This window comes from Silene latifolia, chromosome 10 (genome assembly GCF_048544455.1).
Source record: "Silene latifolia isolate original U9 population chromosome 10, ASM4854445v1, whole genome shotgun sequence".
Taxonomy (NCBI): domain Eukaryota; kingdom Viridiplantae; phylum Streptophyta; class Magnoliopsida; order Caryophyllales; family Caryophyllaceae; genus Silene; species Silene latifolia.
In genome coordinates, this window is record NC_133535.1 from 15,502,068 (window position 1) to 15,517,715 (window position 15,648).

Below are 15,648 nucleotides of genomic sequence, written 5' to 3' on the forward strand. Positions count from 1 at the left end.
GCCTGCCCTCTCTCTTAGAACGACAAAGTTTTTTTCACGCTACCCAACAAACTCCACGTCGCCCCTCAACATGTCCCCACCAAAACCGCGTCACCATGGATCAGAGTTCATTGTAGAAGTTAGATGGAATTTTACACACATTCATCACATAGGTAGGTGAATTGGCTACAACCTTTATAAGAACCTCCCTACAGCCCTCGACAAAATTTTCCCACGCCAACCTTGTAATTTTTTGCTAAACTTATCATGGAGAATATCAATGATAATCTTCTTAGAATGCCCAATGATAGTCGGCAATCCAAGATAGCACTCATGGACCTCTACCACCGCCACTCTAAGCCGCTCAGCAACACTGCCCCTCACCCTATCCGACACACCCTTACTGAAGGAGACCGTGGTCTTGTCTAAATTCACTAGTTGCCCCGACGCCATTTCATAACTCCTAAAAATATCGTTAATGACATCCGCTTCAGCAACTTTTGAACGGACAAAGAGAATGCTATCATCAAAAAATAGGTGAGAAATAGTTGGAGCACTACTCGTCACGCATAGCCCATGGATGGTATTCCTCTCAACAGCTCTCCTTATCAAATTTGATAAAGCTTTTGCGCATAATATGAATAAATAAGGAGAAAGCGGATCACCTTGACGCAACTCTCTATTCGGTCTAAAAGTTTCAGACGTTGCACCATTAACCAACACAGAAAAAGCCATCGAAGAAACACAGGGAAATTATTAGCGATTCTAAAAGGATTGTCTCATCCTATAAGACGGCTCCATAGAAAATTTCAAGTGATTCTTAGCGACTAGTAGTTTGATCTAAGATTGTTATATAAATAACCGTTGTACAAAGAAAAAGGGATTGATTACCCTCTCCGCCCGGTTAATTGTTTCATTTGGTTTTGGCACAAAGATCAAAGAAAAAGGAAGGAGCCAATTATTAGATGATAAGTGGATCAAATTGAGTGTGATTGATCAAATTGCTCATCAAATGCATTCCAAAATATAATTGAACAACAATTGACTGAGACACCCAAAATAGAATAGGACAACAAATAACCGGGACAGAGGGAGTATATTACAAAATTAATAATATAAAAAAAATGCGGAAACGCCGGGTTCAAAACTTGATAGAGGATTCAAAGTGGCTCTAGGTTTGTGTGGTCTTGACTCTTAAGTCTGGACTTGGATGGAAAATATTGTGCAGAGTACTGAGCTGAATGGACTTTTGAGACATGTCACTCTCATATTAAAAATTTTCCCGCCAACTTAAACCCTAAATTGATACTAATACTTTAATAACACTTCCCATCATTGCCTTTTATACGGTCTCCTTCTTTCCAAAACATGTATGAAATCTTTTCCATTTTCTTTCTAACATTTTTTTAATATATTTTCTCATATAAAATCTCATCTAATTGAGATCATAATATTATTATTAAATCATTCATTACATTTTCCATTGTTTCTGAGTTTTAACTTTCTAATCTTCTTCATAAATAATTGGAGTTTCTACTTTTTAGTATGTATAGATCCCGCGCAATAAATCCGCAGTATTTATAGAGTTTTACTTTTTAGTGTGTATTATTTATTCATTCTAAATTTATACCATAATTTTTTATATTTCAACTCAGTATTTTGATATGAGAAAAAAATTTACAAAACTAATAAAAAAAAGTTGAGTATATCATGAAATCTGTATTTTAATGATTTTTTTTTATCATAAAGTGTTAATATTTGTACTCCGTATTGTTTTTTTGGTGAAAGGTTAGAAATTCTCATTAAGCACATAAACAAGCTATTACAAGACTACCAAATATGGTACAATTTAGAATTATGAATCAAACAATTAATATTTAATTGATTTGATCCACTCTTCATCACTACTTCTCTTAGTACATTTTAGCCAATAGATTGATCTAAACTTAAGCAGCCGGCAAATTTGTTGTATGACAACTTCAGGACGCAGTAGAACCCCATCCAGCCTTGCTTTATTGCGTTGTAGCCAAATAGCATAAAACAAAGCTTGAATCCAGGCGACAATAACCCTTTTCTTCACTTTTGCCCAAGGTTTGGAATGAACCCATTCCAGTAAATTAGTGTCAGGCAGATGCATACGAATTTTGCAGCTTAACAGATGTATCAGTTGCTTAGTATAGCAGCAATGTCTAAACACACGATTATGAGTCTCACAACCATTACCACAAAGGAAGCAGTTTGCATCAACAGTAACTCCCAAGAGAAGCAGTTTATCCTTGAGCCTCAGAGCATCTCGAGCTATCAACCATTTAATGAAATTATGTTTTAATATACACCAAGAGTTCCAAATCAGCTTATCCCACGTGACCAAAGGCTGTTTCTTCCTTATCCACTGATAACCACTCGAAGGAGAGTACCCATATGGCATAGGTAGCCACTGACCAGTGTTTGAAAAACCAGCAGCAAACTTTAATCTAACTTTGGAAATTGTCTTCCAGCTCCAAGAAGAGTCTGGTTTGGGGGTGTACTCAGTCCAGTTAGCTCCTTTCATATATACATGGTGTATCCATTGGACCCAAAAACTACCTGGTTTAGTATAGATCCACCAGGATAGTTTGCAGAAAGCAGCCAGATTCCATGCATAACTATCTCTTATGCCTAAGCTTCCTTCACATTTTGGCACACAAACTTTCTCCCAACTCACCAAAAGGACCCTAAGGTATTCAGTGGAGCCATCCCATAAGAAATTCCTGCAGAGGGCTTCTATTTTCTTCAAGACTCCTTTTGGCAATACAAAAATATTTGCCCAATAAGTATAGAGAGTAGAGAGTACAGAATTCACAAGAGTTAGCCTGCCAGAGTATGAAAGTTTTTTAGCAGCATAACCTCTAATTCTTTTATTCACCTTTTGAATCAGAATAGAGCAATTTTTAATAGACAATCTACCAACAGAAATGGGCACTCCCAAATACTTGAAGAGCAATGAACCTTCAAGAAATCCTGAAACTTGCAGGATATCAGCTTTAACACTAGAAGATACACCATTAAAGTAAATGTTAGACTTCAAAGTGTTCATTTGAAGTCCAGTAGCAACAGAAAAAGTGGCAAATGCTCTTAATAGGATCATGATAGATGTAATATCACCCTTAGAGAACATAAAAAAATCATTCGCAAATATGAGATGAGATAATCTAAGATGATTGCATAGAAGGTGAAACTTGAATGGCATAGTATCAGTCACATGAGTTAATATCCTACTCAAATATTTCATAGTGATGGTGAAAAGCAAAGAAGAGATGGGGTCTCTTTGTCTTAGTCCTTTTGCTCCATGAAAATAGCCAAAATTTTCTCCATTAAGGACAAGTGAGTAGGAAGTAGATTTAATACAAGTCATAACCAATTGAACAAATTTTGCTGGGAATTGTAAAGCATTAAGCATCTGTTCCACAAAATCCCAATGAATAGATTCATAAGCTTTCTTCAAATCAATTTTTATCAAGCTTCTAGGAGAGATAGCCTTCTTGTTATATAACCTCACAATATCTTGACATATCAGAATGTTTTCTACTATGCTCCTTCCTTTAATAAACCCCCCTTGACTCTTGTTAATAACTTTAGGCAGAACAGTAGATAATCTAGTGCACAAGATTTTAGAAATAGCCTTGTAGAGAATATTACAGCAAGATATAGGACGAAATTGAGTGACATTCTGAGGTATATTCACTTTGGGGATCAAGGTGATGAAAGTATGATTCAATTGCTGCAAAAGTTTACCATATTGAAAGAAATCCAGAATGGCTTCACTTACCTCATCACCAATTATTGGCCATGCATCTTTTAAAAAGCACTGGAAAACACATCAGGCCCAGGAGCCTTATGTCTGGGAATAAAAAAGATGGCTTCTTTAACTTCAGCTTTAGTAACAGGTGACAAAAGAATCTGGCAGTGAGCTGGTGAGCAGACATGCCCCAACTGGACCACAGAGGTGCATACCTTACTGACAGTCCCAGTAGTGACCAAAAGCTCCTTATAATATTGCAAAAGGCATTCTGAATTTGAGCTCCATCAGTATGAGGATTACCATGAGTATCTTCAATGAGAAAGATCTTATTCTTTGTATGTCTACCTTTCAAAATACTATGAAAGTACTTGGTATTATTATCACCATGATTAACCCAAGTAGCTTTGTTTTTTTTGCAAAAGGAAACTGTCACAAGCACTTTGAAGCTCTCTGTAAATATTGGCAGCAGTCCTTTCTTTCTCAATTAAATCAGGATCATTAGGAGAAATCTTAAGATGGTCTTGAATACTATCTAAGACTTTCCAAGCATGAACAACACTGTTTTCAATATCATCAAAATGGTGCTTATTAAGGTTCTTCAATGGATTCTTCACACTTTTCAATTTCATAACAACTCTGAACACTTTAGTTCCCTGCCAGTACTTATTCCACTGATGTTGAACACAGGTGTGAAAATCAGGAATTTGGCTCCACATATTGAAATACTTGAAGCTTCTTCTCCCTTTCATACAACTAGTAGCCTCTGTGACAATACATAGTGTATGATCAAAGAGACCTTCATTATAAAAATGAGCATAAGACTGATATCTTTGTTGGAGCCAAGCACTATTAACTAGTACTCTATCAAGCCTGGAATACACCCTAGTCTGAGGATCCTGCTTATTATTCCAAGTGTAGAAAGATCCAACAGTAGGGCTATCCAAGAGATGGCAATAATCAAGACAAGCTTGGAAATCTTCCATTTCTTCCTCAGTAGATTGACCTCCTACTCTCTCATTGTAACACCCCCATACTCCAAATGCCTTACCAGGACCACTTAAGACATGAGAATGCTACCATCTCGGTTACCCGAGGCAATATATATCAAATAGACAATAAAGAAACAAACTTTAGTAAATAAATTTAAAGTGATACATGTCCAAAACCAAAATTGTTAAAGAAAATACATCTGTTTCTCAAAACTGTCAAATCTCCATCATAACTCCACACACCTGACTACGCACTAAAGTGTGTAGTCCTGCCAGAATACTTATCGCAACAAGTATTCCACATCGCCAGTAGGGGACCGCAGCCGTTCCCACCTAAGCCCCGCTTATCTCATCCGAGCGATAATCCAAGTTCATAAATGTGCACATTCCCTCTGTGGCGGGTTCCACAGAGGGCGAATCAAGGCCGGGAAGCCACTCCCGCAAGTGACTCCACTCAGCCGATGGCGCACCTCGAGAATCACAGACAAACAATCAAAACCAACTATACAATCAACAATCACCAATTCCAATTCCAATATGATATGAATCAACAACAATAGACAACATTATGTAATCAATAATCGAGTAGGGAAACCCTACCTGGAATAAGCAACCACAAGACTGTCACGGCAGCTAATCAGTAATGTTCCTCTATGAATCCTCCTCCTACAACACATATTCATATAATTATCACCTAATAAACATAATACACCCAAAACCTCCAAATCTACCCAATTAGGGTTTTAAACAAACTCAACTAAACATTATAAAAATTGTAAAGGATCTTACCCTTGACAAGACGAACTCAACGACGTAAAGAACAAGACAATCCGACGATCCTAGCCCTTGGGATTTATTAACAACGCGAAGAATAATGTAACGTAACTCCTTTTTCTCTCTTTGAAAGGTTTTAGAATGTGAAAAGTGATTAAAAAGAATGACGGAATCCTTTTATACTAATCACGCGTTATTAACAAAACCCGACTAAAATAACCCGTAAGACTCACTTACTCGATCGAGTAAGTCGCTTACTCGATCGAGTGACCCTTACTCGATCGAGTACCCAACATACTCGATCGAGTACCCATCAAGTAGCCTACTGTTTCGTATAAAAACATACTTACTCGACAAAGTAAGCCTCACTCGATAGAGTACCCATAGACATAGAAAACCATAGTATTACACTCAGAGGGGTTCAAAACACAATTAAAGTCCCCATAGAGAATCCAAGGAGCAAGAATACTGTCTGAGCAGCTATTCAACTCATGCCATAATGACTTCCTATCAGTTGTATCATTGTGTGCATATATCATTGTGCAAAATAAATGGAAATTGGAACTAATTTCATTCACTTCCATGTGAATTAGTTGAGCACTATACTGGACAAAATGCACATGAAAAATAGAAGGATTCCACAGCACCAATACTCTCCCTAAAGGATGGTAAGATGTATTAGTAGATAATGACCACCCATCACACACATTTGAACTAACAGAATTTAGAGACAAAGGTTTTACCTTTGTCTTAAGGATACCAAATAAACCCACCTGATGAAAATGTAGAAACCATTTAACTTGTTTTTGTTTGGATGGGTTATTCAACCCCTAATATTCCAAAAGCCAATGTTATGCATTACTCCCAAAAGGGAGTAACACATTACCATTAGTACCAACTCCAACCCTTGGTGTTACACTGACCAAAGCATTGCCAATTCCAACTTTGGGTGCAACATTATTAAGAGCATCCTGAAAAGTATATTGGCTTAGAGAAGTAGACGTTTTCCCTGCTCTAATAATTTCTTGTCTTCTTAGTGTAATTGGTGGCCTAGCAAGAGTATTAACTTGTTTAGAATTACCATCTTTAGACCAAGTAGCCTGAAGTTTATGTTGTAACTCCTCAAGGGTTTTAGTCACTGCAGGAGTAATAGGAACAATCACAGTAGGAGACACTGATTTAGGACGTACAATAGTAGTAACAGCAGCAGAATTTGGTTTTTTTGGGATCCATTGCTAGGTTACAAGGACAGGTTGACCAGAAGGCTTAGGTTTAGGCTTCCTGTAGTTTTCAGTTTCATGTCCTGTACCCCCACAGACCTTGCATAAGATTGGTTTCCACTCACATTCAACCACAATCTTAACAAGTTTCCCATCCTCATCTAGGAACTTAACCACATCAGGAAGCTTTTGACCAAAAGGTACCTCAAGTAGGACACGAGCAAACCCCAATCTTGTTTTTTCCATAGTAGAGACATCACTACGAATGTACTTACCCACCAAGCCAACTATTTTTGGTAAACATTTACCCAAATATTTCAAGGGCAAATCTAATAGTTTAATCCAAACTGATACAGTCTTAACATTTTCTTTTGTCAACTCAACGCTTTCAGTCCAACTTCGCACAATAAGAGGTTTATTGTCAAACAAGTAGTGACCTTGTCTGAGAACAGCCTCTTTACTTTGTTAATTCGCAAAACGAACTAGAAAAATACCATTGGGCAGAAATGATACCTTATCAATGGAGAAATTCACCTAGATACGTCTGATAAAACCTTCAACCACATCTAAAGGTGGATTAGCACCTAAAATAAAGCAGTACACTGATGGCTTTCAGTAGTTAAGTTCCTCCTGGACATCCTCAGCAGTGAATGGTAGTAAATCTTTAGTCTCTTCGTCAATACTGGTTAAAACTTGCTTTTTCTTTCCTTGAACAATCCATTCTTCACCACTTTCATTGATGTCCACAGACTCAAGCTCAAATGGACTCAAGCCCACTATTTCATTCACATTCTTCACCTTATTGACGGCCGATTTCGATGGGCCAGTTTTTTTTGGGTTATTTAGGATAGAGGTAGACGAAGAAGGAATATTTTTTTGGTTCTGTGTTGATTTGGAAGCAGAATTTGATTTGGTCGAGGTAGATCTCGCCATTATTGAAGACGGCGCACAGAAAACCTAGAACTTTACCGTATTTTCAGAGCTTTTATTTTTCTCTCTCATCAATCTCATATAATGAAGTTGTCTCGTTCCTCATATTAGCACAAAAGCGGTCTTATACTCCGTATTTTATAATTGCGTTCCCACTTTTATTTTTATTTTTATTAAAACATTATAATTTAGAATTTAATGAAGAAACTACACTCTGTTAATAATTTTTTTATTCTTAAATACATTATCAAATGAATGAGTTTTGATTTATGCTACGACTCTCAAAATATGAGTTTACCCATTTTAATTTATCTTCTTATTTTTACTCTTAAGATCTATTTTTCCCGTTGACAATATAAATTACTGACCAAAGATCTATTTGGTTTTGCCCCGTCTCATTGCCTTGAAATGCAGTTAGCCTTCCTTATGATGGAGATATATGTCTTAATAATAAAACGGGTCAAATATCGTCCCACATGGTCATATAAGACAATTTTTTTTTTTTGCTTTCTCAATGTATTTTGCGTTTGTCTTATTCCTTCCACATGGGTATATACCCTTCTTAAATGAGAATTTACCTTTCAATATAATCATGGCTAGCATTTTGGAATGCAACATTTCAATACGTATGACACATAGGGTAAGGATTATGGTTTGCAGAATTTGCTTATTTTCATCTTTAATTATGTATAAACTATAAACATTTCAATATGTATCATTTATAAGTAGAATTTACTTGCATTTAAAATTATTAATAGGCTATAACATATAGGATAAAGATTATGGTTTGTAGAAGCTCAAATCAAAATTATGGAACACAGGTAGACCTGGCAAACAGATCGGGTCGTGTCGAGTTCGTGTTCGTGTCACATGTAAACGGGTCAAGAACCCTTCAACCCAAACCCGACCCAATTAAATTTTGTGTCGTGTTCGTGTCGACCCACTTACATAAATGGGTCATCAAGCCTCAACCCTAACCCGTTAATTTCGTGTCGGGTTCGTGTCGGGTTTTCGTGTTTTGTCTATATTTGGAAAGTGTAAGTATATTTATGCGATGGAAAATCAAGAAAAATTATGATTAATTTAGTAAATAGGTCATTCGTGTCGGGTTCGTGTTTAGAGAGCTCAACCCAAACCCGACCCAATTAAATCTCGTGTCGTGTTCGTGTCGACCCACTTACATAAATGGGTCATTAAGGCTCAACCCAAACCCATTAACTTCGTGTCGGGTTCGTGTCGTGTTTTCGTGTCGTGTCATTGTTTGCCGCCTCTAAACACAGGTACACGCATGATATGTGACAAAAGTTTGAACATATCTTCACAATACGATGGTAGCTATTAATCATTAATATACAATGTTTTAAGTATAACAAATTTTAAAACTTATTTTTATATTTTATCTATATATATATATCCGTGCAACTTTACACGGGTCCTAAGCTAGTTAATAATATAAAAAAAAAAAGAGTTTTTTGTCAAAAACTACCTAAAATTTACCTCATTTTCATAAATACTACCTAAAGTTTTTAATTTTGCGAGAAACTACCTAAATTTTCTTGACTTTTGTCGGACACTACCACATTGAAAAATCCGATCAAATTAGACAAAATTCTAACTCGAAACATTATTTTTGGCATTGAACATACATTATTTACTATACTTAACCACCGCCAACTGTTTTGATTAGCTACTAAAACATTTATTTCAATTTGTTTTACTACAATTTTGACTAGTTTGGCCGAGATTGTGGCTAATTTGGACAAAATTAGATTAATTCGATTGGCATTTTGACTTATTTGTCGGAATTTTTAGTTAATTTGGAAAAGAAAATTGTCGAATTTGCTCATTAATTGCAATTTGGTAGTTTTCGACAAAAGTAAAAAAATATTAGGTAGTTTCTCGCAAAATAAAAAACTTTAGGTAGTATTTATGAAAATGAGGTAAATTTTAGGTAGTTTTTGACAAAAAAACTCTAAAAATACGGAAACGTCGGGTTCAAAACTTGATAGAGGATTCAAAGTGGCTCTAGGTTTGTGTGGTCTTGACTCTTGAGTCTTGACTTGGTTGGAAAATATTATGCAGAGTATTGAGCTGAAGGGACTTTATTTCGCAATAGTAGTTGACAAACAATTTTACGTACCCAAAATGACCCAACCCGAACTAACATGTTCAGAAGCAAACCCGAATGACCCAGTTATTAAGTTTACGCACAGATTTCGAGTAATGAGATCAAGGCAGGACGCGCTCAGTGCATTGCAAGCAAAATTCTAGTTAAGACAGCTATTCCGCTGATGAAATGTAAAATTAAAGGACTGTAATAGCTTCAAGTAAAGAACGCACTGAATATATTTGCTTGAATAGCTAATTAGAGACAGGCCGAAATCATACTCTATCGAGAGAGAGCGTAATCAACAATATACAAGAATGTCATTTTTGGATTTATTTCTACATAGAGAGCATGATACTGCAGGAAAATTACCATTTGACATTTTTCAACAAAAGATCCATGATTTCGTGTTATCACAGAAACTTTTGCGGAAGGGGGATAGGATTGGAAATCTGTTAATAAGACGGGCTTGTTGCACTGTTAGCCAATGAGAGCAGAAGATAGAGCAGTGTGAACATATACACCTACTTGTGCTTCGACTTTCTCATACTCACTAGTGGATGAACTTAGCTTCTGTGAGAAGTCAGCAAGTCCCTTCTGAACAAGGTCTGGATCGATTCTTTCGATAGGCACAGATTCCTCTGCAATAAGATCGGTAACTGAATTTGGATGTGTTAAGGCAAAGCCACCGCTGATGAAGTACTTTGTGGTTTCATTCCCTTCGTGTAGAGAGAGAACCCCTGGGTTTAGCTCTGTCATGCTTGCCATATGGCCTGGGAGAATGCTCATTTGCCCGGTTGTCGCAGGCACAGTTATCATATCGACCTTTGAGAACAGTCAGAAACAAAGAAATGTGAAATTACTGGAACACTAACGAACACTAGCAATAGAAGCTGCAGGATTGCAATTAAGATCGTGGTTTAGTTATAACACATAGCAACTAAGATAGCTGGTATCTGCAATCTGCATGTACATGGGAATGTTACACTCAAAGACGGACAATGAAAGGTAGAACTGTCACTAATTTAGAGGTTCTATAGGCTTTAACATTATCTGCTAGCCAGCAAAAGACTAAAAGGCGATAGCTTCACTAAATGGCGAGGTCTAGCTTATCTACTGTAAATTCCGCTGCAGCTTAAATGCAGCAAAAATGAACAGCAAGTTGCACAACTAATACTCCGTATAAGTATTCAGCACATTAAAAAAATTGCAAATGCAATGATTTGTTAAGATAACCAAAATAACATAAGCATCTTGAAGCTGATAACTCAAATATCTCCCTCAATCAGCTGTCTAACATGATGTGACAAGTTGCGAATGATCTGAGGAAACTCAGAGTCACGAAAAAGGTAAGCAATGTAAAAGAGTTGGATACAAGATTGCATGTTCATTAACCAGACATATATACACAAAACATTTTCTTTGGTGCTCTGAGGTTTGAGCTAATCTACTCTGATGTCCCAAAATTTCACTAATTCAACTTTGATAACCTCAGGGTTAAATTGTATTCAATTCTGGTCAACTAAAGTTCAGTATATTGTATCGCAGAAAAGGAATTGCAAGCCACATCAACAATGAATTTGAATCACAATTTCAAGAGTTAGACTAGAACAAATTTGTTTCTAGAGGGCTAATGAGGTTTTGATGTTGAGGGCTTTTGAACCAAGATCATGAGTACGACCCTTCAATGACTTTACCACCTAGGTAGCTGACATCTGCACACTAGGACACAATGGTAAGATCCTACAGGTAGCTTTCATTTGAAGCACTTTGACGACTACATGAGCTAATACACCATGTCAAATGTTGCCGAGTGCAATGTAAAATTCAATAAGTTATACATTAAGCCTCAACATCATATGCTGACAACCATAACTAGCTTACAAACTAATTACAGTTTGCTTCTACCGTAAAGGTATACAGAGCTTCACAATTGGCATAAATTTTCGAACTCTAGAGGACTTGCGGAACAGGAATAATAAATCTAATCATTTGACCAACACATTGTAAACAACCTCAAAGGACGCAGATAGTTTTGTAAAAGCAGGTCACTAACGTTATAGTGAATGCGTATCAAAACTTATACGGAAGCACCAAACAACCTCAAGAATCTCATAATTTGCAAGTTGATAAGTTTTGTAACTGTTCCTATCTAAATTAGTCAATAATTTATCAAGGAAAATTAAACGCTTATCAACAGGCTCGACTATACACATTTCTCTATTTGAACAATGCATAAAGCTTTCAGCTTCCAAAAACAAAAGTTAATCATCCATTCATCCTCAAAATGAAATTTAACACCCCTACTCTTTCCACATTCCTTCGAGAATACACAAACATTTTCACCGAATGACGAATGTGTCTAGATTAAAATCCAGGAGAACCAGGAGTCCAGGACCCCCGAGATTTTCCACATACAAAGTTTGATGAAGGAGAAAAATAAGCACAAGGAGGCAGAATGAATATCTTCACCTCAAACACCCCAAATGATATCGAACAATCCAAACCAAAAAACCTTATGAGCATATCATGATAACATACATTCAAACCAGTCAATGAGAGCACGAGCGAGTATTGTACGAGACAGTCTCACAATTGAGACCATCTTTGTACATACCACAGGAAGATGTGCTCATCTACAAAATGTCAACCTAATAAGTTACCCCAGTCCCCAAACTCCATCATCATTCAGAAAACCTAGCAAAATAGTAACACCTGATTACTCATCCTTTCCAATCATTTGTTTACCCTTTTTTATTCTTTGAAAGGCGTAATTTAATCAAAGATAAACAAATGATTGGGGCGGAGGGAGGGAAGTATCATTTCATAAACTACCCACAAATGTCAACCTAATAAGTTACCCCAAACTCCATCATCATTCAGAAAACCTAGCAAAATAGTAACACCTGATTACTCATCCTTTCCAATCATTTGTTTACCCTTTTTTATTCTTTGAAAGGCGTAATTTAATCAAAGATAAACAAATGATTGGGACGGAGGGAGGGAAGTATCATTTCATAAACTACCCACAAATGAGCCAAAATTTCACCACAAAATTAAAACATCACATTATTAATCAAACACTAACCCAATGCAATTAAACCAAAAAAGAACCCAACTTTAAATTCCGCACTAACATAACATCAACAACATTGGAAACAGCATTATTCAATTGCCTGAAATCAAAAAAATTGAAGTAAAAGAAGACGATTAAGATTATGCTACCTGTTTAGTGGAAATATCGAAGGAATAACGAAGATAAAAATTGATAGTGAGCTTATTAGGAATCGAACCCGGGAAAGGAGGTTTAGGCTGCATGAAAGTAAGAGGAAGTTTAGGTGGGTCAGTATTTGGCGACACTTTACTCCACGCTTCTACAAACATTTGCGACGCAGTGGGGACGGTAGAGAACCGCCGGAAAGTTCCGGCGGTGTTGAGGAGACGGGTGGTGGTAATAGACATTGTTACGGTCGGAAGTCGCTCGGATTTGCAAGGTCGGAGAAAGAAGGAGACAAAGGGTACTACTACTAAACTACAAAATGTGTGTGTGTGTTGTTTGTGGTTTTGTTGTGGTATGTGTGGACTTATAGGTGGGATTTTGGTTTTTTGGTTGTTGTTGGGAAGTGGGTTTGTGAGTGATATGATATGATTGGGACTTGGGAATGCCATATGTGTGGGTGGATATCCTACAACACAAATTCTTATTGAAGACATGAAATATCCGTCACTCTTGAGTGACGGATACCATTTTACCTCACAAAGTACCCATTTTTTCTCTCTCTCTGTAACACTATTCATGTGGTCTCCTTTCTCCACTAACCCATTTTGTTACCATTTTAACTCACAAAATATCTGGCACAAATGGTAACCCGTCACAAGGGAGACCAATTGATCCTACAAATGGATAATGCATTCTAATTTTGGAGGTACATACCAATATACCATATGGCTAGACTTGGTAAATGGGTAATTCAGGTTGAATTTGGGTCGGTCACTTTTAAATCGGGTCATTTTCAGGTTAATAATTTATCAAGTCATTTTTCAGAAGTGTTATTTCGGATCAGGTTGTTCTACGTCAGCCTAGGTCATTTCGGGTCAATCATGTCAAGTTCGGGTTTAACTTTTCGAGTCATTTTGGGTCTCGGTTCAGTCTTTATCGGGTCGGATCAACTTTGATAGGCCTGCATATGGCCATATGTGTAAGTAACTAGATCGAGTTTATCGGCTCAGTTATAGTGAGCTTAAACTCGGTTACGGCTATAGTGCGGCTAGGACTCGATTTGATCTCGTGTTTGAATTTAAATTTGATTTAGTTAGGTTTAAGAAGAGTGTTCAATTAGACTTATTTTTAGCAGGCGACTTTAAATCGTTATGATTACTTATAAAGCAAGAGAGAAAGTTATAAAATTATTACGAAATATAATTTGGTGCACATTCTCGATTTTTAAAAATATCTACAAAAATATAAGTGCATTTATTACTTTAGAAAATGACTCAAGGTGTTGTAGCTATAGCTATATAAGGACAACATTTTATTTAAAAAGTACCAACATCAATTCTAAAGTCCCGTATTTTGTGTTTTGAGTCACTATCCATTGAAAAGGAAGGTCCAATTAGGTCTTTATGCAGTTGGTATTGTTTTGTATTATGGTAATTGAGTGGGATGTGTCGAGTGCGAAGCTCATATGCAAGTAATGCAACTAGAGATAGCCAACTAGTGTCTTAGCTCTTTCTGTTGGATGCTAAATCATGGGTCAAGCCTCAAGAGTCCTATGAGGTAACTAATATTTATCACGACTCGGCGTGATCGTCTACTTACATTAATTGTACGGAGTATAAAGCAAATCATTAATATTATACATATAAAAATAGTGATGTATTATTGGAGTCCAAGAACAAATAATCAATATATCTATCTATCTATATTAATAAAGGAAGCTTTTTTCGAGCGATTATAGAGTCTCCAACCTTTACGAACTACCTAAAATACATTAAAATAAATTATTAAATATAGAAAACTCAATAATAGTTGTTTGGTTGTTAGCAGATCACCGAATAAGCAATTGAGTACTACTACAATCCTATAATTAACATACTTATGGTTATTGCTACCTTTTGTGTGTAAACATACGTCAGACCAATCCCAAGACAATTTGAACACTTATACATAATACATATATATATATATATATATATATATATATAGCATCTTTTTATCATGGATATCAAACGTGATTCCATGATTCAAATAATTTCTTTTCGTTGTGTTCTTTTACTATGTTCGTTTAGCCACATGTTATAGAACTTGCTTTTATGAGTAATTAATTATTAATGGTTATTGTTATACGAGTACTTTTTATCGTATCGTATTCACTAACAAACGTTATTGTATGTATATGATGCATGTTGATGATACATTGTGTTGAGAATATTATGAAGAATGAAGCCTTTGTTCACCCATCGGCCTACCCCATAAACTAAACAAATGACGCATCATCGTGCCAAATTTGAAGCGCCAATTGCAACCAACACAATGGTCTTCTTCAGCCTCACTCCATTGGGTTCACTATGTTGCTCATTAGATTGATCCTCATGAAATTCATTTGCCTACAACTGGGTTGGTTAAGCCGCTAAAATTAGTGTGGATGGGATTTGAAGAGACAAGTGAAAGACTTTGTTATCATATAAGATGAATAAGATAAGGTAAAAGACCTATGATTTAAATTTGTTTATACGTACTTTGTAATATTAACATGTAGATCTTAATTCTTCATTTATATTGCCTTAAATTTGTTTTTATGATTGTTTTCTATTGACTCAAACTTTGCTTTGAAGGCTTGAGTAATTTTTTTGGTTACATGTTAATTT

General features: G+C 36.2%; 3 protein-coding genes across 3 annotated transcripts; all 3 read right to left on the reverse strand.

The window, feature by feature from the left end:
• Positions 1-174: 174 nt before the first annotated feature.
• On the reverse strand, positions 175-714 carry LOC141607171 (putative mitochondrial protein AtMg01250). Its single transcript, XM_074426530.1, has one exon. The coding sequence runs from the start codon at positions 712-714 to the stop codon at positions 175-177; it is 540 nt and encodes a 179-aa protein (XP_074282631.1).
• A 1,135-nt stretch (positions 715-1,849) lies between these two features.
• LOC141607172 (uncharacterized) lies at positions 1,850-4,743 on the reverse strand. The gene is made up of 3 exons (XM_074426532.1): positions 4,200-4,743; positions 3,973-4,028; positions 1,850-3,826 (listed from the first exon to the last, which is right to left on the reverse strand). The coding sequence occupies exons 1-3, from the start codon at positions 4,741-4,743 to the stop codon at positions 1,850-1,852; spliced, it is 2,577 nt and encodes an 858-aa protein (XP_074282633.1).
• A 5,292-nt stretch (positions 4,744-10,035) lies between these two features.
• Positions 10,036-13,426, reverse strand: LOC141605252 (ATP synthase subunit delta', mitochondrial-like). The gene is made up of 2 exons (XM_074423948.1): positions 13,006-13,426; positions 10,036-10,605 (listed from the first exon to the last, which is right to left on the reverse strand). Exons 1-2 carry the CDS (start codon positions 13,240-13,242, stop codon positions 10,261-10,263), a joined length of 582 nt encoding a protein of 193 aa, XP_074280049.1. The 5' UTR covers positions 13,243-13,426; the 3' UTR covers positions 10,036-10,260.
• Between the last annotated feature and the right edge of the window lie 2,222 nt (positions 13,427-15,648).

Bases quoted from the DNA above. Each gene is read 5' to 3' on its own strand.
- LOC141607172 (XM_074426532.1), bottom strand. From the start codon at position 4,743: ATGGAAGATTTCCAAGCTTGTCTTGATTATTGCCATCTCTTGGATAGC. The intron at 4,029-4,199 runs GTGCTTGTGACA...GCTCAAATTCAG, and splicing joins TATTTACAGAGAGCTTCAAA to AATGCCTTTTGCAATATTAT. The intron at 3,827-3,972 runs GTATGCACCTCT...TGTGTTTTCCAG, and splicing joins CTACTGGGACTGTCAGTAAG to TGCTTTTTAAAAGATGCATG.
- LOC141607171 (XM_074426530.1), bottom strand. From the start codon at position 714: ATGGCTTTTTCTGTGTTGGTTAATGGTGCAACGTCTGAAACTTTTAGA.
- LOC141605252 (XM_074423948.1), bottom strand. From the start codon at position 13,242: ATGTCTATTACCACCACCCGTCTCCTCAACACCGCCGGAACTTTCCGG. The intron at 10,606-13,005 runs GTAGCATAATCT...CTGTTCTCAAAG, and splicing joins TCGATATTTCCACTAAACAG to GTCGATATGATAACTGTGCC.